Below are 20,814 nucleotides of genomic sequence, written 5' to 3'. Positions count from 1 at the left end.
TACGTATGGCAGATTGCGCAAATTGAATTTGAATATTTCGAAACATTTTACCACGCTGTTTGCCAACGCTTGTTCTCATGCATAGGAAATCAAACATCGCAAGTGTTTTTTTTACGCAGATGTACGTCTGCACCGTGACGCCGCCCACACGCAGCCCAGTTCAAGGCTACGGCAACAACGAAATGCTTTTATTCCTGCCGCTGAGAGAGAACTCTTGTAGCCCGGCCCCCTTCTCTCCTACCGACAGTAATTTTACTGCGCAAAACCACAGAGAATTCTCGCACTACAGTAGGCGCTCTTATAAATTAAGGGTGTAACCGAAAATGACGCAATATTTTCTCGTTGGGCAAAATTACGTATCCTGTCTTCTTCAACTATATAAAAAGACAAAGCAACACCAAGGTATGTTTACAGACGGTGTCAATAGTTGACAGCTGCTTTAATGCCAACCCAGGTTTCTTTGACGGAAGGTAAGATTTTTCTGACAGGCATTGCGAAAGCCATATTCTCATCGAACGCTCGCCACGATGGCTGTAGCTCAATGGCGAAGGCCTTTTTCACGCCTGCGTGGTCGTAGGCCCAATCCACGCTGCTTCCAGATACCCGGTCTGCAAAAAAAGACACATCGCTTAGTGTTAAGTGTGAAATTGTAAACATAGAAACACTACTGCGTACGCCTGATAGGTTTGCAAAGTTTTATGCAACTTTGTGAATGTTCTCGTAACCCTTTGGAAACATGCTTGTGCATTTGCGCGCACAAAAAGAGAATGAGATTCCTGTGAATGAACGTGTGCGGCTTCGTGTGCTCTGCAAGATCATGTTCAAAGAGAAGTGGAAGAGCGCTGTTTGAAGAACTAAACTTAACCCGGCTTTGAAGCGTTTCTTTTCTTTGATTTCATTTAATCGTTTGGAAAAAATAAACATTACGAGTAAACGACGGCCTGCTAGTTTTATTCACAATGATTGGGATACCGTATTTTTTTTTTCGTGTTTCCTTTGTATTTCAGTACAACCGATTCTCGTCCTGAATTTTCAATGGCAGATTCGGAGTGCTCTCAGAACAAAGCTATTTGCTCTTTCTGAAACAAACGTGTTACAATGACAGATCGGGAGTGAATCTCGCGTGCATATCACCCGGCGTGGTAGGCGCTACAGCACCGCCGAAATCTGGGGATTTGACCGGAAGCCTTCGTGACGTAGTTCCTTCGGTGGCCATTCACCGGGATCGTCTCTATAGCTAACAGACAACGTTCGATCCTATGTATAGTGATAGAGATAATGATTAACATCGTGCTATTTCGATCTTTTTCCGTCTTGAGCAAGACTAGACTCTCAAAGCAGCTTCACGAGTTGAATCAGTCAGGAACCCGACTCAGACAACGACAAACACACTAGCAAATACGTTTTGACGACCTGGTCCGTTTGCTGGACCAAGAGAGCCACTGTATAGCAGGAAGCACAAAAGAGGCCACTCAATACTGCTCTGACAAGAATGAAGCAAGGAAGCTGCTTCTGGCTTCGAACAGACTCTCTCATTGTTTGAATTTCGGTTAGCATGATCCGAGTGTATTTTGTTTATGTTGTGGTGGGAGTTCTAAACCGCGTGTGGTAAAGCTCCAAAGTCGTTAAATAATTACCAAATTTGCAATAAAACTTGGTGGATAGATTGCGCACCATCACAACCAGTGGTAATGATTCTAAATGTTTCGATCAATTCTCATGTATGTTCCTTGGGACGTGAGTGGTCTTTGCGAAGAACCCGGAATAAGCTAAAGCCTTACAAAGGGGTAAATTGCCATCTACCAAAGAGGAACACTAAATAAACTTAATACAGGTTTCACTAATTCGTTATGCCATGGGCGTGCGACAAAGAGGTTGGGGTACGGTAACCCAGTTGGTAGCCAGAGGGGTCACAAGTCCGTTGTCTTCAAGTTCAACGAAGCAGGCAATAAGCGCGGATCCCGCTCGAGCAACGGCGGTACTTTCATTTGCGGTTGTGTACCGCTGCTTGCTTTGGGTGGAGTGCAAGTGTTTCTATAACACACACGTACATCGATTGCTGCAAGCCGGAAGACTGTCTTCTTGGCGTAGCGGGAGCGCCTTTCCCAAACTGCCATTCCGAATGAAGAATTAGTAAGCGAAACTCAGTTCAACAAAACTCTGACTTAAACACTAAGACTTGCAGAATTTGTTCATTGCACTGTTGTACATTCGACGTAAGACTTTCACTTCCAGTAAAAAAAAAACGCATTGCGCCACTCTTTGACTAAGCGGTTCAAGGTAGAAGAGAAATGGAAGTGGCAGGACAGTCAATGTAATCATGAAATGCAATCATGGACTCTATTTGTTTTTTTTTCTTCTTGAGTTTGTTTATCAATATATTCCAGTGCTGCTCTTAGTAAGTAGCATTTATTTCATTCGAACGAAATATGGCTTGACACCTTCCACACAGCGAGAACGGAGCCCCCGAAGTGATCTAGGTCATCGTAACGACCGAAGGACACTGGCTTTACAATAATGCATGTTGAACGCTCCGACGCAGCTATTACCGAAAAACAACTGACTTTCTCACTCTATAGTTTCTCAGACAGTGCACTTAGCAGCACATTTTATTAGCACCAAGAATTCAAAACCATCGCATGTAATAAGAACAAAACCAACACAAAGCTGCCATCATTTTGTGTGTGCCATGGTTACATTTCTTTGTCTTTCGCGCTTGTATCTTGAGTTCAACAACATCTCGTCATGCGAAAATAACTTCCAGCTTTAATTTTAGTGCGCAAGCGCCAATCTTGGCAGTCTGCGCACGCTTCGATAGAAGATTCCCTGTGCCCATATATAAGAGATAACGTTAAACAACTACTACGCCACCAAATCCCAACCCAACTGCTACTCTATGTGGTGCTTTATGACGTTAAACATACAAATAGTTCGTCAGTCAACCTGTCACTCATTCGACCAGCGGATTCGTCAGTAGAGGCACCTATTAAGAATTAAAATGCAAAGAGCGTCAAATACTCACATACGACTTTTGAGATGGGTCCAACGTCGTATTCAGTTCCTTGAAGTTTAAAAATGGCTTCCGTAGCTGCGAGTGAGATATTGGCCTGAAACAAAGTATTGCGGGAGTGCTTTTTTACCAAAGAAAAACACAAGGCTTCTGCGCAAGTATTCTTTTTTCATAAAACTCACGCAGTCATCAATAAATGTAAAAGAGTTTATTTATAAACAGGAAAGTTCCAACATAAATGAAAGATCATAAAACAGAGTCACGCTTAAGTTACGTCGAAGCTATGGAGAGCGAGGAAAAATACTTCATCAAGTGCCTCCTACAGTACTATAAAGCCGACTGTAGTTTCATTATTTAGGTAAGGTTGCACCATTTCATTATGTAATCCTGTCTGCAAAATAGCCCGCAAGGTCGACTGAGAAATTTTATTCTGAGCCGGCCGTTTTAATTAAGACAATATGCGTTCTCCAGTAAGACCGTGTCGAACAGTTCTACAGCGAGCTACACGAATTCGAATCGACGCATATGCAAGTCAATGTTTAAAGAAAGGGCGAAGACATTTCAAGTTTATGGCCCCGATGCGCATGACGTGAAGGAAACAATTATATTAAGGTACGAAAGACGGCGGGCAGTTGACGATTCCAGCGACACTGCAACAAAGCAAGCAACTGGCCAAAGCTGTGACGTCACGCAGTTCGGCTGGCAGTGGACACACCTCAGCAGTGGAAGCCAACATCACAATTGCCAAAACACTACTTAAGGAGGAGGACCGTGCCTCTGCCTACATTTCCTAAGGATTTTTTTCATTTGAAAAGAATTATTAGCTATATACTGGGCACTTTCGGTCGGTCTATCTACCTAGCCTTCTTACGCCGCTCTACCTTGGTGCTGGTAGGAATCGAACCCACGACACACGAGTTCATCGAGCACAGCAGCCCGACGCTTTCACGTTGCGCCTAAAGCAACCGGTTAATCAGAAAACAGGATAAAACAGTACGTTTACAACAAATAGTGTCAGCCCTAATGGACTGACTGCGCGCTGTGGAGGGTGAAACGCCGGTATGCACTATGGTGCTTTCTGAACCTCTGCACAATCTGGACATGGATGCTCGGAAAATAGATTCGTGTGGGCCGAGCGTCCGGCCCGCAATGAAACCCCGCCATGCGGAAGCGCCATATAAGCATGTGACGTTCATTTATCGTGATAAGGTCAACTGGCACGCCATATTCATTTTCTGTGGGCGACAACCTAAAATCGTGTCGAGCTAAACAAAAATATTTGTAGGAGGTCCTCTGAAGTACATCCCAATAGTATACCCCCTCCCAGCAGTGACGAAATGCATGATCTGTATATATATATATATATATATAATGGTTTCTTGCAGATGAAGAAGTGAGAACCTCCAGATAACAAAAAACCACAATCTTCTAGAAAAGTTCTGACGACCGATTTACCAGTGTGAAGCTAAAAAGAAATGCTTGCTCCCTGATGTCAATTATATCCTCTTCTTACAATAGAATAAGCGCCAAAATTGACGGCACACAAGAAGGAATACAGACAGGACAAGGCGCTACTTGCAACTGTTTATTGAAATGACAAGTGGCTGATTATATAGCCATGGGGAGAGGAGAACGAAAAAGAGGGACACTGAATAGATGAATGCGCACGTGCGAGAACACTGCAGATATAGGGAATCACGCTTAATCTAAATATAAAACTTATCTAAAAACATGCTTTCATTCGTGTATATATTCAAAGACGGGGTACTGACACAGTTGTCCCCTCTTTTCTTAATCTCTTTGGCCTCCAGTGATACGACAATCATGTATAAAAGTAAAGATTCTGTTGCCCGTGAATTATTGGAGGCCAACGAGATTAAGAAAAGAGGGGACAACTGTGTCAGTACCCCGTCTTTGAATATATACACGAATGAAAGCATGTTTTTAGATAAGTTTTATATTTAGATTAAGCGTGATTCCCTATATCTGCAGTGTTCTCGCACGTGCGCATTCATCTATTCAGTGTCCCTCTTTTTCGTTCTCCTCTCCCCATGGCTATATAATCAGCCACTTGTCATTTCAATAAACAGTTGCAAGTAGCGCCTTGTCCTGGCTGTATTCGTTCTTGTGTGTCGTCAATTTTGGCGCTTATTCTATTGTAAGTTATGCACCAACTAGCCCCACAACGTGTTTTACTGTATATCCTCTTCAGACGATTAAATAAATCTTGCCCTTAGCCTCCGCTCTATATGGCTCTGTGCTTTGGAAGAGGGAGAACTACACCATATACATCTTCGTACAGCTTTGTTTTACGTTTCTCTCAAAAATGATATTCATTCAAAAAACTAACAGACAAAAACATACACTTGGAATAACTTTCTTAAGGAAACCACCAAGAGAACCGGACTTGTCTGTACCAACAAAACAGCCAGGTCACGCTCTGATGATGTAGGGTGTTTAATGGTGCAAAGGCCAGTAATGGCCAAAGAGCGACAGGAAATGGTATGAGGTATTCGATGGTACGTTCAATTAAAAATGGTATAGATGTAACATGACTGTACAGTGGCCTGAGATATTCGCTGTAAAATGCCTAAATTTTCTCTGTATTGTTATTAAACTGTGACATCTGAGGTGAGTTATGAATATAAAATATATGTGGCTAAGTGATCGCAAAAGAATATTCAGGTAGCAATAATGCCTCACCTGGTCCCTTGTACGCGAGAGCACGGAAGAACGTGCTCTAAATGCTAATCAGTAGCCTCCAGTAATAGGCTGCGCTACGGATCACTTGTGTGTATACCATGCAGTAAAGGAGCATCATTAAAAAAAAAGCTATAAGTCATTTGGTGTCAAAAAGAGGGTCATTGCCAAGGACCATTGCTAGAAGTGACATTCGTTGGCGGTATGGTAAACTAAATGCAATAATGCGTGCAGGACAGTGAACGTCTCGCCACATTTACCACAGATAAGTGGGCTGTTGCCGGTCAACAGGTATGAGTGCGTGCTATAGACCGTTTTATCGAGGGCACCGCATGGATGGATAGATGGATGCTATGAGCGCCCCCTTGGGAACGGGCGGTGGGTTGCCACACCAAGCTCTTGTTACTATATTGCCTAATGTCCTAGCTATGTTAAAGATAAAAAAAGGACAGGAAAAAAACGTGATGAATTCCCATTACGAAACTTTCTGAACCCTTATTGCGAACTTTGTTTTTGCACGCCTCCGTTGTTTGTCGTTTCCCAGAAAGTCTGCCTGATCTCCAATGCTATCACCTTGTGTATTTACGAAGGACACAAAGTGTGACTGACGACCTTTTAATTTACTTAATCTGTTTCACATTTTAAATGTGAGAACTTATACTACAAAGGTACTTCTCCCAACTGTCTCTCTCAGCACGTATCCATGTCCTTCTGTCTTGCGACTTTGCTTGTTTGAGTTTAATTAGATTGTCGGCAGTTGGAGAGTCGCGAAGCAATCTGAAAGATTAGTTGTGTTTTTGCCATACTTTTCTACATTTGTGGTTCCACCATGGGATGCGACGCGTATTGGCTGGCCCGTTTGTTGTATACATATTGTTACGGCGCAACCAAGAGTGGCTCCAGCCAGAAGACGCTTTGACGTGTAGAGGTGGAATCGCTCTCGGCAGCCATCTTCTTTATGCATCGTTGTCTCGCGTTTAAATATTGTAAATACATCTTTATATGTGACTTCTGCAACTGAACAATATTATGGCAGCCTCTATTATGAAACATTTTAGGTAAGCAACGACATTGTCTATATTAAATCTAGCAATGTCATGCCAACCTAAATATGATATTTCTCGGAAGAGTACCCACTTCACTGATTCGATCTCCCATCCAGGAACATGTGGGCAGCGTTCAATCTGTTCTGTAACATTTAGCACTATCGGGAAGTGGTCACTTGGGTAGGTGTTCTGGATAAAGTCCCAATCGATGTATGGCTTGAGTGTGCTGGACACTATGCTCAAGTCGATGGAAGAGTACGTTTTTAGTGCGACGCTATATTCCTTCTGTTCCTTCTTAATGAGTAAATCTGAATCAGAGAGAAATCTGGATTTTTCTATTGAACTCCCTCTTTCATAGCAATGAGAGTCTCCCCACAAAGTGTTATGCATGTTTGCACCTCTGACAACTATGCTCCGGAAATTTATCAGTGTAGCCTTGAAATTCGGTATTATGAAGTTGATAATTGGGAGGGATGTTTGTAGAGCTGATAGTGCCTAATTTAGCAAACAACACGGCTCGGACAGCAACTTCCTCTAGGGGCGTACGGATTTTTAGTTCTCAGAAGGCAACGCCTCTATCGACTATGATAGCCACCCCATCGGATGAGGCGATGTGTCATCGCGGTCTTTACGAAAAATTGCATATTGTCGGCGAAATTTTGTTTGAGTATGCTTAGCGTGTGTTTCTTGAACACAAAGCACCCTGGGGCTAAATTTAAGGAGGAGTTCTTCGACGCCATCGAGATTGTAAAAAAGATATTTTACGTTTTATTGAACTATTTGAATGACCATATTTGAAAAAGTGTTTTGTGTTGTGTATTTAAGGGAACGAAGTTAGCTTACAGAGCCGTTTTTCGTGTCCTTTGAGGCGGGGTTTCTCTTTTTTGGAGCGGTCCAGAGATTTTCGCCGTTCCTTAGGCCCTGGTTGCGCCGCCTGACTGGGAGTCGCGTTTATCGCCTCTTGCGGAACGCTGTACACTCGTTCTTGCGAGCGGTTTGTTCGCGGTGAAAGCCTCACGAAACCCTGGAGACCACCAGCCCGACGGTAGATGGGCCTTTCTTGGATAGCGGAGCAGCGTTAACTGCGACCGCCGAGCGCCTTGGCGTTGTGACCGGACACGTGTCGAGTGGCCCGGGCAGCCGCTGCCAACCGTTGTGACGCTGCCCCTTGACGCGCCAATTCGGCAAAGCTATTCTTCCGCAGGTGGGACACTCATCTCCGTTACTTATCAAGCGATACGTTCTTCTTGACTTTCAGTGCAACAATTTCTTTTTTTTTCGTGTAAAGCCCCACCGCGAGTATGCGGCGTGCTCTCATCCCAGCTCACACAGAGCAGATCATTTTCGCATGTTTCACATGAGTGTTCATGTACGTTGCATTTAGCGCAAATTACTCGACATCAGCAGTCCTGGGAACTATGACCGAACCTTTGGCATTTCAAGCGTCTCAAAGGATTTCGCACGTCTGGCCTTACTCGGTCTCAATGACCTCGGATAGCACAGTTTATCCAAAGGCAGCACTTAGATGTTTCGTCTGGATTTCCTTTCCATCGCACCTCGCGTTATTTCGTCTCACGTTAACCACGTTCTGTTAACACCACCTATTCTCAGCGTTTGCATGGACCGGGGTACCGCTTATTTCGCAGGCCTCGCAAAAAGAGAGGATTTCACGTGGACTTCGCGAGGGAATGGGGGGGGGGGGGGGGGGGATGGAGCAGCGTGTCCAGAGGGAGCACGACAGAGGAGCTCGACACGCAGTACACGGCTCAATATGATACGTTTCGACGCTGGCAATACAGTGGGTTGCTACATTACGAAAATGCTAATCGCGTTAACGTCTATAGCCATGGTTGTGTCGGAGTTTATTTACGAAGGTATTTTCCCAAAATGTTACCAAATTTATGGCATCGTTCTGACACTAAAATCGTGGGATGCGATCCCTAACATACCGATTTAAAGTGAAATTAACAGATACTTTAAGCAACGCACCTTAAACGCCACAAGAGGGCTGCACCCTTATGCTTTCAACGAGAAACCGGTTAGACTCGCCCGACGACACGGCTTCCAGCTTTCAGACTTTTTCCTTCTTCAAGCGGGCATTTGCAGTGCCCGATACTATAGAAAATCTTCAGTAATTTTCGCCCCTCGCCACCCTTTGGCTGTTTTTCGGCCAAACGGGCGAACTCTCACCAGCAGCTCGTGGTTCGGCACGCTGGCGTCGGTGTATCCGTACGGGTACATCCAGTACTGGCTGAAGCTGTGCATGGAGAAGTAGAACTCGGTGCGGCCCTCGGTTGACACCAGGGCGTCCCGAACGGCTCGAACCTCGGGTTCCGAGAAAGGTCCGTCTCCGCAGTACCCGTGCGAGCAGGGATCGTCACTGGAGCTAAGCTCTGCACGGGGCGTTAGTTCGGCCTCAGCCGTGTGGCACGAGAGATCGCGTCAAGAGAGCGAGCGCTTGTTTCACATCTTTGACGGCGAAACTGTTAAGGAATTCCACCACGCTACTCGTGTGGCGGCAGCTTGGCCAGCATCAAATGTCGATCGCATGACAGCCCAGAACTCTGCCTTTGTCGCAGCGCCGGAGCGACCGCCTATAACCAGGACATCGGTCAGAACGCGCAGCCGAATGCCGGTGTCGTTGACGCTAAGAACAGCAAGTAACGCAGCCCTACCAGGCGGTCGGAAAGCGCGGCATGACGCGGGCGTCCGCAGAGGCGACGCAGCATGCAGAAACGAGCGTCGAATGTAACAGACGGTATAAATATGCCAAGCTCAGATATACTGAAGCATTTTCAAAAAATGTTCTGGTATAGAGAAGGAATTGCGCCAGATGTGCAGAAGCGTTTCCAAACTCTTGGGTATATTTCGGACAGTGGCGTACAGACCTCTGGGACTTGCACAGGAGGTGAGAACTATTATACAGTTTCGCCGTCTTTGATGTGTGAGACGCTTTGCCTGGCGCACACTTGGGAAAGTATTTTAATGGTGCGAAGAGCATCTGTTTGCACACCCCGTTATAGGCAACGGAGAGGCCTATGGTCAAACAAGGAAGAAAGCAAAGGAAAGTGATCTTTGGAAACCGAAACTCACTGCAATAGTTGCCGACGTCAAAGTTCCGGTTCGCGTCCGCCCCGCGGCACTCGCTGTTAAAGCGGCTCACCGACCGAGTCTTCTTCCCCAGGGGGTCCTGCAACGATGTTGTGGTGCTCGAATTATGCCAGCGTGAGTGCTTTCGAGACACCGCCTAGACGTTATTCAGACACACCAGAAGCACACAGTTTCCCCTGAGGCAGGAAAAGAAGTGAAAGTATTTCTATGTCCTTTCGAAAATGCGAACAAATGTTCTTACGAAGCCATCCCTACACTTTTCCTCGAGCAAAAATGTTTTTAAAAAGGGGGCAAAAAGGGCAGTTTGATTGATTTCAGAAACATTGGATATTGCAAGGGAAGTCTGTTTGGCCTGATACAAAAAAAAAGGAGGAATATGCGTTGGAAGAGTAAGATGCGCTGCGGGTTGCAGTAAATACATTTGGGGCACCCTTTAGAGAAGTCGATTGCCGAGCAACCTTGTTCAAACAGAAGCAACAACAAGAACAACACCTTGCTGTTGTTCAAACAACAGCAAGGTGAGTATAAATGAATATCACCGCGTCGCAAAGTGAGCTTTTGGACGAAAGTTGGTATATATCTGGACAACTGGACGCAGTTGTACCCACATCACTTCTTGCTCAGAAAAAACGTTATTTCGATATCATTAATACGCTTCCTTGATTACCAATGAAATTTATTCGCCTTTAGCGGCATGTTTCACGGTATGTGAAGTGTAAGGACTGCACATAGAGCGAGTTGGAAAACTCCGTTGCTTCGCAGCGCTTAGCACGTGTTTTCCTATTCTTGCATTTCCCTCCCTGTGGGGTGGTCGCCACGAGGAAATATTTTGACGGGGTGCATTCCAATAAAGGCCAGTCGCCTGTGACCAACTCTCATGCTGGCTATGTTGGGCTCGTTTGTAACGTGTGCATATCGATTTGCTCATTCATGCGCAGTTAATTTCCGGCTCAACGAACTGTGAAAAAAACATGCCGGGCTCGATGTCAGGCGCTTCTTCCCGAGCGGGCTTGCTAAACAAGCGCAGGACATTTGTCCTCCTAGGGACGCCAAATAGACACACTGAACCAGTTGAGGCCCGACACAGAATTCTATCGAAACTCTATTTTTCGTTTAATTTCGCGGTAAGAAATTGATTACAGGAAGAAAAGAAATATTGCTGCCAAACATAGTTATTAACTTTCACGCCACAACCCCAGTGAGGATGCATATGCGTGTGACGTCATAGATTTGCAAGTATTGTTTTAGCGTTGGAGCTGTTGTGGCATGTTGAAAGTTGTCAAAATCTTGTCAAAGTTTTTGTCAAAAAGTAAGCTATGGTTTTCGTGCAGCAGTGAATAACGGCGGATGACAGCGTGGTGTGCATCGAGTGTCGAAAAAGGAAGAACCAGCAACGTCATGTGAGTCGGAACCCCGAATGTGGTTTGAAAGGTTATTATCAATGATTATTGAAAATAAATGTTATCTTGCGTATACCTCACTCGAATTCACGACAACTTTTCTGGGCAGTTTACTTTAGCCAGTGGCCCGAAATTTTCGTTATTCATTATTCATTATACGAAAACTATTCGACACTCGATTCGATTCGCTGCTGGCACAATTTTATCCGTATTGGATTCGGTCTCAAAAATCACAATTCGCACACCGCTAGCATAACCATAATTTACTCACGTCGGTGTGCGTGTACTCGTAGCCGTCAGGATTGACCACCGGGTATATCCTCCACTCGTACTTAGACAGAAGGCTCTTGACCTCTTCGTCCGTCTCGTACTGCGTAGCGAGCTGTCGGGAACACCAAAGATGAAAACAAAAGAAGCGTTCAGCGAATATACTTCCTTATGTTACAGCCATTACTTCAAGTAGAAACGTACATTAGCGTGCCGTCGCATTTGCATTTTCACGCGAAAGCAGCTCGCTCTTTTCTTCATGTCCAGTGCTGAAGCCGTGATAACCCTAATTAAGTGCTAATGAGGCAAAGCCCCCACGAGTAGGACTGCAGCTTTCCTTTTACTCTTAATGCGTGTTCTTTAAACGTGTGCAACTTTCTTTCTTTGTGTAAAACATTCCAAGTCCAGTAATGAAATTAAGGACTCTAAGGCTTATCGCCAGAGCAGTTGGGTAGCAGGACTCAGCGCGTGTGAGCAAAGCACTGGCGAGTGATATGTATGAGAGGTTTATGACCTCTACAAAGAGAACGACGCAAAGAAGTGCTAGGAAAAAGAACGACCACCAAAGTGACACGAATGCATAGGAGCATCGATGATAAGCACCCAAAGGCTAGACTACTAGATCACCTTCTAGAACCTTATGACACCTAAATGGGCACGGTACGACAACCAAGGAAAGAGATGAAATTAGTGACGAACTTCATTTGACATCGCACTCGATTGCAGCAATAGAAGTCCTTGTGTGACGTCACGTGTTACTACAATTTCCATTTCTTGTGGGGGTTGAAATCTATGTACTCTAGAAAGCCTACAGAAGTGGCCAGGTCGAGATTCGACTTCAAAATCAATACAAATTGCTTTTGCCAAGCATAAAAATCGGTAGTTAACTAGCCTTCAACGAACAGGTTGTCGACATACATTACCTTAGAGGATATTGAACTGATGTCACCCACCACTCCTTTTCGGCATAGAAACATTTCCTTACACTGAGAATAAACCATATTTTTCCTGTTGTGAAATGAACGCCCGTCTTGTCGGGATGATAAACAGTAAAAAGGAAGGGTCTAGGACACCGACCAAGAAGTAAAAGCGTTCAAAGGTTTCAGCTGCCGTATGAGACCCTTGTTCACAAACTGTAAAAGCGTTTTAACGTTCTATGTCCCTCATGGAATCATTGTTCCCAATCTGTAAAAGCGTTTCCACGTTTCGGCACCCCCACGAAAGCCTTGTTCACAATAATTAACCTTTGAGCTACTCTTCTAGAGCCCTGTCCACAATCAAAGGTCTGAACAACACACTGGTAGAGCAGACGAAATGTTAAAACGCTTTTAGTTTTTTTGTTCGGTGTCCTGGACTCTTCCTCTTTACGGTCGATGAATAACATCATCATCAGCCTATATTTATGTCCACTGCCAGGACGAAGGCCTCCCTCAGCAATTTCAAATTACTGATGTCTTGCGCTAGCTGATTGCAAGATGCGCCTCCAAATTTTAAAATTTCATCACCCCACCGAATTTTCTGCCATTCTCGACTGTGCTTCCCTTCCCTTGGCACCTATTGTGCAACTCATATGGCACGGTGGCGTAATGACTTTGGCGTTGCGCTGCCAAGTCAGACGGCGCAGGACCGAATCCCCGCCGCGGCGGCCACGTTTCGATGGGGGCGAAATGCAAAGACGCCCCTGTACCGGTGCAATGGCTGCAACTTAAAGAACCCCCGGTCGTCCAATTATTCCAGAGTCTCCCGCTACGGCGTTCCTCATAATCATCTAGTCATATATGATTACGAGTCGTAATCATATAGCCCCAGAATATATATTATTTTTAAGTGTGCAACTTTAATGGTCCACCAGTTGTGTGCCCAGCGCATTGCATGGCCTACTTAGCACCATTTGTTTCTCCTGATATTACCTGGAAGACCGGCTACCCCCATTTTCTCTTTCATCCACGCCATTCTCTTCCTGTCTCTTAACGTTATGCTTAGCATTATTCTTTTTATCGCTCTATGCGAAGTCCTTAACGTGCTCTCAAGCCCCTTCGTTCAACTCCAAGTTTCTACCCTATATATTAGTACTGGTAAGATGCAATGATTGTACGCTTTCCTTTTCATCGGCAGCGTTAAGCTGCCGGTAATGAGCTCCCGACCGGCCGTGTGCGCTCCAACCCAGCTTTATTCGTCTGTAAGTTTCATTTTCATGATCAGGGTTTCCTGTAAGTAATCGACATAGATAAACCTAGTCCTTCACAGATTCTATACGCTGACTCTCGATCATGAATTCTTGTTTCTTGCCAGGCTGTTCAGCATTACCTTTTTCTTCTGCATAATCACTTTGAACCCTACATTCTTACAATTTTTTTCTATTAAGGTCGATCCTACATCATTTGTCGCATCTCGTCCCCAGCGTTGATGCACAGTACAACGTAATCTGCAAACTGGAGGTTGTTGATGTATTCGCCGTAGATCCTCATCGCCGTCCACCGTGACAACACGGACAAAACGCTTTCACGACAACGCTGGCCATTAACAAGGCATTTCAATGAAAGTTGCTAAAGCTACTTGGTTCAGTACGCTGAAGGAAAGATCCAGCGCAACATAAACACAGATAAACAAAGAAACCTGGTGCAAAAACGTGTTTGTTCCTTCTTTCATCTACGTGTGCGCTTTCATGCACCTTTCCTTCACTTGAACATAACATCGCAGAAAACAACACTGTCACGCGGACAAGCGCGGTATCACAACCATCAGTTCGGTTACGACAGAGTTTAGGCTCCGACAGCTATGACGGCTTTGACCTTTGGTGACATCAGGTGTTACCGGTGCTCGGGGAAGGTGAATGACCCTTTTGCAAGGCGCACTTTCGCCACAGAGTCGTAGCCGTCATGATCCGCATGTTCATTTCACCAAAACTGTGTATTTAGTGTCTTTTTCTCGTACACTTTGCAGACATATCGCCAGAAAACGGGAACGCTGGCTGCTATTGTTACGGACAATTTGACAAAATAACCATAACTATTGAAAATTTCTTTTACGCGAACGTATAGGCTTTCATGGATAATTAGACCACCCTTTTGAAACCGATATCCCCCCACATTCTGTTAGTAGCCCGTTTTTATAGAGTGTACTGTGCACACGGCCTGGTGTATACGATGTACGCTAAAGGCGCGTTGCCAAATAAAGACAGGCGGCGGCCCTCAAATTTGCATTTCTGCATCCGCATATAATAGCACTGGCTTGCCTGATCAATGATGTAGAGGCAGGTGGCGTGGGATATCCATTCTCTGGCGTGGATACCACATTCGAAGAAGACGATGGGCAGATCCTCCTTGGTCTTGATCTAGAATGAAACAAAAAGGAAACAACCTTATAATGAAAATTGCGGAGCGCAGTTGGCAACATGAAATGGCAACAAAGAACATGTTACCAATATCACTGTCAGGTTCTTTACGTTTACTGCTAGACGATCGAATGCCGCTTCCAGCCCTTAATTATCCCTGTTCTGCATAAATGTAGTCTTTCACAGATTCAAGAGGCTTACTAACAAACAAGAACTCAGGTTTCCCCTAGTCAAGGTACTGAGCAAGACTTCATTTGTTTGTATTTTAGTATTCGTACCTTCAACTCATAAAATCGGCCGGTTCAAGTACTTGATGATTTGTAGTAACTTATCTCCAGTGTTCCAATAATGGGCATAACCCGGCGACAGCCTTGATGGCCCCATGTATTTCGAACGTTTGAAATATTCGGTTCACTTACGTGAGCACCAATGATGTCCCTGCCTTCGTATGATTTGCCAATAGACGTGTAAGTCACGTGGTCGTACGCCTTTGCGTAGTTCTGGAGGGCGTCTTTGAACTGAAGAGAAAAAGTTATAAAATGAACGTGCCATCTCCCTGAGCATGAGAAGTTCTGTTCAAGGTATACGGACTTGCTTAAAGGCACGCAGAAAGTCAAGAAGGCCCACATCGCAAGTACTATACAATGAGCCTTCCGACGTAAGCCTGCTCCTTTGACTGTAATATCGTTGGTCTGCTAAGTAAAATAACATATCGCCATGTAGAGAATAATATCAGGCCGTATTAGTATATTACACCTTCGTAAAAGCAAATACATTACTTTTACTCAGTTCAGGAGCCTATAATGCCAGGGGATGACAAGAGAGCAAATGACAGACGGCGACATCACGTTCGGACAATCAGAATCGTTGACCGTGACATCAAATAATGTGGCATGATGTCACTGAGGCTAAATAATTACGACGTATGAAATCTATATTTGGGCAACTGCATTCAGAACTCGACACGGTGTGTCCAGCGCAAAAGTGATTATTGTGTAAGTGCTCCTAATTGTTATCGCTACGCTATAATTGAATGATGCATTTAAAACAAAAATAGCGAAAACGGAGCCGCGTGGCAGTTTCTTCGTGAAGCTAAAACTATATTTGCGAATGTAAAGACGCCCCACACGTGCACGTCCTTGGTGCCTGTGCTGCGCGCCCAATTCATATTTATCTACACCTTCGCTTCCTCTGCCTAGCAAAAGACTTCTTGCGCTTACCAAAATTTAGGTCCAGTTAAAGGTGTTCTATGAAAGAGGAGATTTCGTGGTTGAGTTCGCCTCCCTTTAGTTGCTATTTTTCCGTATCACCGGATTCACAAACGCGTTGTCTCGTAGCTCTTTGCCGGCTTTCCCGTGTAACAGGCGAAGGAATCCTGCGTATGCGACGTCAAGCGCATTCAAGCTACAGCTCTGTAGCTTTTTAGCCTGCGGTCCTTTCTAGTTCGTGTTATCGCAAAAAATTTAAATTTAACCTGCGGCTGTGACGACACTGACAATGAAGAGGAGGATTAATTATTGGCATCCCTTACGTAAAGGGGTGGTGACAAATATTCATCTAGAATGCTTGAGCTTCTCAGGTATGCTATACATGCTTTACAGTCACGCATTTAGTCTATATTGCCTAAACTTTTCTTTTTCTTATTGAAAGCTTTTTTATCTATCTTGTACTGTTGTACTGTAACGGATCCGGTATTGTACTATAAACGTCTGTTGCTTATCTCGACTGCTGACCTATCAATGCTTCCATCCGCCTAAAATCCCTATGCTTCTGGAAGGGGCTCTTTACCCACTGGTCTCACTGCGTGAATCCCTCCGCATTCCATTAGGATGTGCTGAGTGGTTTCGGGATTTTGGGTGCAGAAGATACTTTGGTGCGCTTATTTGCTCCGGTACATTTTCTTTTTTTTTTTTTTTGTGAGGCAACCAGTTCTAGCCTCAAATAGCAAAACACTGCTCTTAGTGTTATCGTACAGATCTTTCCTTGTATTTTATTTCTTGCCATCTTGTAAATCTTGATGGTCTTTTTCTTGGTTTCCATTCTTTGCATCTGATTTACCGTTTCTGTTGCTCTCAATTCCATTTTGACGCCTAATGGTTTTCGATTTACACTTTTAATTATTCTGTACATGGTTGCCAACATTATTGGCTTCTTCCTCCACTCTGTGTCTACGCTTTTCAGGTGCAGATACTTCTAACCTCTTCCCGCCCATTTAAAGTCATCAATGTTTCTCAGGCTTTCTTTAAAACCAATTTTGCTCTGCGCTTTCTTGGCTTCAAAAAACGTCCAGCCCATGTCACGCTACACTGCCTCATTTGCGGTTTTACCGTGGGCCCCCCTAAACCCCAACCGGCCCATCGGTATTTCCAACCGTGACAGATATACGGCCAAAATCACAGAATGGCATTTTCGAAAGTTCGCGCTGTCACCATTGCTCTTTTCCAGATTCCACGCTCCATCTCACATTTATTGTTTCCCCAAAGTCCTCTATGTTTCATTACAGCTTCATCCCGCATCCCCTTCATGTTTTGATTATCTTTGTGGGTGCGTGAATAGGTATTCTCTTTGTTTATGTACACATTAAGATATTTATATTGCTTGACTATGGGTATTTCTAGCTCTTGAATTGAAACCGCACCGTTACTCCCCTCTTCATTAAATACCATATTTCGCGGTTCCTCTGAGGTACACTTAAGACCTAGATTTGTCGCTACGTTGCCACTTATATTAGCAAGCCTTTGTCCTACATATAGCCTACATTGTCCGCTAGTATCACTATGTCACCCGCATACATCAAACCAGGGAACATCTGTTGTACCCTTTGTCCATTACTGATGTGAGATAAATCAAATGCTAAGAAACTGTTTTCCAGTCGTCTTTCTATGCTCTTAACGTAAAGCGTGAACAGCAATGGAGACAGAAGAAATCCTTGCTTCAGTGCTTGGTGAATTTTCACATAATCGCATTTCCTGCTTTCCTATACGATTTGTACTTTGTTGTCCTTATATATATCTCTCTGCAGCACCATGAAATCGTCTGCCATAACATCGCGTTTGATAATATCCCATAGCAGCTTCTTGTCTACGCTGTATTAAGCTCCCTTAATACCTAAAAATTATATTATTAAAGATCTATTCTGAGCTATTGAAATCTCTATGCACTGAGTTAGTACAAAGATACGATCTCCTAATCGTATGCTTCGTCTGAACTCATTCTGTAGTGCCCCCAGCATACCATTTTTCACCCCCGACTTCAACAGTTAAAGTTTTACGATGCTGCGATGATGATTCATTGGCATTACCTTGAAACGAAGTGGTTACAAAGAACCACCTACCTTGGTTTAGTTACTCAGGAAAGCTATATATCGTTTCAGTCTATCATTTTGTATACATCTCCTTATTCTTTTTTTTTCCTTACAACGTCTATATCGACAGATCGAGTACTGCGCTACCTGACAGCCAAAGTGGGACTTCACTTCACTGAAGATCCTAGGCGATTCATACGCTAACAATTTGTAACTATATTAAGTTTCAGACTCTGTTGGGAGGCATTAAAATGAAAAAGAAACAAATGACCCTGCAGACTCTTTATCGAAGGGATCGCTGTTTAGCACCGCACGAGTACTGCGTATACTTCAATCGAATGGCAAGGCCTGCATATAAGAAGGAAACAACGAGCACAAATAGTACTTTTCTCACCTCACGTGCGCGTCCCATTATGTTAGTGCAGCACCAGGATGCAGGAGACCTGGTCGGAAACACCAGCACTCGTAGCTGCATTTTGCGACTCGCTCATCATCCCGAATCGCAAAAAAAAAAATCCTTGTCGCTATCGGCCACTATTTTCCACTTATCTGCTGGCGTAAAAATGAGCAACGCAACATAATATAATGTAAGGTATTTCTAGCTCTTTCTTATTTGTTTTGGCCCTAGCGTAGGGTCGCTCCTCGTTCCTCGTGGTGGACCACCCTTGTTGCCTTCTCTCTTTCTTTGTCTTTCTTTCTTCTACTTTACTTTTTTGCTGCCGCAAAAGGGCATCATGCTAGGCAATTTCCTCAAGATTCTCACAGTTGGATTCACACGTCCGACCAAATTGTACTATTGGGGGTGAGGTGGCTAGTAGTGGATGACGTGGCTATTGGAGGGACTTGGCTAGGGTGCCACCTAATACGGCGCACACAACGATTCCGCGGCCGAGCCATTGGGGCCCGATTCTTCATAATTCGGCTACGTCACACGCATATATGAGGCAAACGAGCGATCCGGCCTGCCGTACGAATCCAGCTTAATCGAACGCAGGTTCATAAGATTTAGACACGGACGCAACATTCTGCCCCGTTCCATATTTTCCACATCGCATGTTAATACGGTGACGACAATATTTATTTCCCTGTTTAAGATTGTCGTACAGGTATTTTTTTTTTTTTAGGAAGAGGGCAAGTCCAGCAAGCGGTAACGTGAACTCACCTCTGAGTACCGCAGGTATCTTCTGAAACGATCCTGTGTGGTCGAATATGTAGTGAACCGCATCTCCCTGCGCTCCCTGTCTATAGAACTGAAGAATGAGACAAATGCAGTGTCAGTGGAGCGCTACAGAGGATGGCGCATGCGACCAGGCGACCCACAGCTCAAATCGCCCGCTACAAAGCAAAGCTCTGGTGTTCCAGTCGCTTTGAACCTATTCCACTCGAAAAATGTGGAAGAAAAAAGCATTCGCGCCGAATAGTGAGAACAATACCTCAGAAATTAGCCAGGCTCTAGTAGGACTGCGTACCGCATGAAGACTGTGTCTCACACTGTGTCCACCGTGGGTGCATAACCAAGCACAACAAATGCAACAGACCTTGCCTAGCACCCTTTCAACATACTTCAGTTTCATTTTATTGCAAGTAATAAACTTATAAACATATCCGCCGGGTTGCACAGCTCTACATGACGCTCTAGCGCTGAGCAAGATGTCGAGGGTTCGAATCGCGGCTACGGCAGGCACATTTCGATCGAAACGAAGTGCCAACACGAGCGTGGGCTTTAGATTTAGGTGCAAGTTGAACAGCGCCCAGATGGTCCAAAATTATTTCGGAGCCCTCCACTACGGTGTCTGTGATAGCCCCAGTTCGGTATTTATTTATTTATTTATTTATTTATTTATTTATTTATTTATTTATTTATTTATTTATGGGATACTGCCAGCCCAAAGTAGTATCCGAGTACGAGGGTCAAAATTAAATAAAAGTTGAAAATCACCATCAGCAAAACAACGCAAACAAGATCAAATACCTAGGAATGAAAAACGTAGCAATAAAGTGTAAACCAGCAATACGAGGGGGGGGGGGGGGGGGGGGGGGGGTGACAGGCACAGCAAGACATAGTGCGTACCATTTGCCCAGCCCATTGTCATGACAACTAAAAAATATTAAAAAGAAAGGGGGCAGAGGCGGGATTGCACAGTCAGTAATAACCTGTGACAAAAATCAATGCTTCCGGACATTGCGGTATTGCACAGCCTGTAATAACGTGTGAAAAAAGTAATGCTTTAGGAGATTAAACCGCATAAATTAATCAATCAGTAAAAGTTGAAAATGTGAATTATGTATTCTAATTGAGGTGCTAATATTATTAGGCTGCAAAAGTAACGTGTGTTTAGTATACTATCCAGAAAAACAGAAATACTGCCGGTATACGTAATTACAAAAAAGCGGCGTATTGATGACGTTAATGTGCAATCCAAACGTTTCAATAACTTCGAACAGATGTCACAAGGATGCCAGTGAAATTATCACGTCATGTGAAAAGAAAGAGTGGCTTTATTTAAATTTGTAAATATCATGTGACTCTTTAAGACGAAGTATTACATCAGGAGCTGCTATCTAAACATACAAGGAAACGGAGAAACCGTTCTGATCAGCATCCACTGCAAAGAATTTCATTAGGTTTGTCGCATTGCATA

At 44.3% G+C, this 20,814-nt stretch overlaps 1 protein-coding gene across 1 annotated transcript in view; it reads right to left on the bottom strand.

The window, feature by feature from the left end:
• Window positions 1-420: 420 nt before the first annotated feature.
• LOC142588734 (carboxypeptidase B-like) overlaps window positions 421-20,814 on the bottom strand; it is a 33,969-nt gene continuing 13,575 nt past the window's right edge. Inside the window, exons 4-11 of the mRNA XM_075700550.1 lie at window positions 19,335-19,422; window positions 15,288-15,386; window positions 14,770-14,868; window positions 11,539-11,649; window positions 9,850-9,946; window positions 8,947-9,149; window positions 3,023-3,107; window positions 421-608 (exon numbers count right to left, since the gene is read on the bottom strand). Coding sequence (XP_075556665.1) covers window positions 421-608; window positions 3,023-3,107; window positions 8,947-9,149; window positions 9,850-9,946; window positions 11,539-11,649; window positions 14,770-14,868; window positions 15,288-15,386; window positions 19,335-19,422 — 970 coding nt within the window. The remainder of the gene's footprint in view (window positions 609-3,022; window positions 3,108-8,946; window positions 9,150-9,849; window positions 9,947-11,538; window positions 11,650-14,769; window positions 14,869-15,287; window positions 15,387-19,334; window positions 19,423-20,814) is intronic.

Source organism: Dermacentor variabilis, chromosome 7 (genome assembly GCF_050947875.1).
Source record: "Dermacentor variabilis isolate Ectoservices chromosome 7, ASM5094787v1, whole genome shotgun sequence".
NCBI lineage: Eukaryota > Metazoa > Arthropoda > Arachnida > Ixodida > Ixodidae > Dermacentor > Dermacentor variabilis.
The sequence above is the reverse complement of the archived record's forward strand: the minus strand, read 5'-3'. Positions and strand labels throughout refer to the sequence as shown.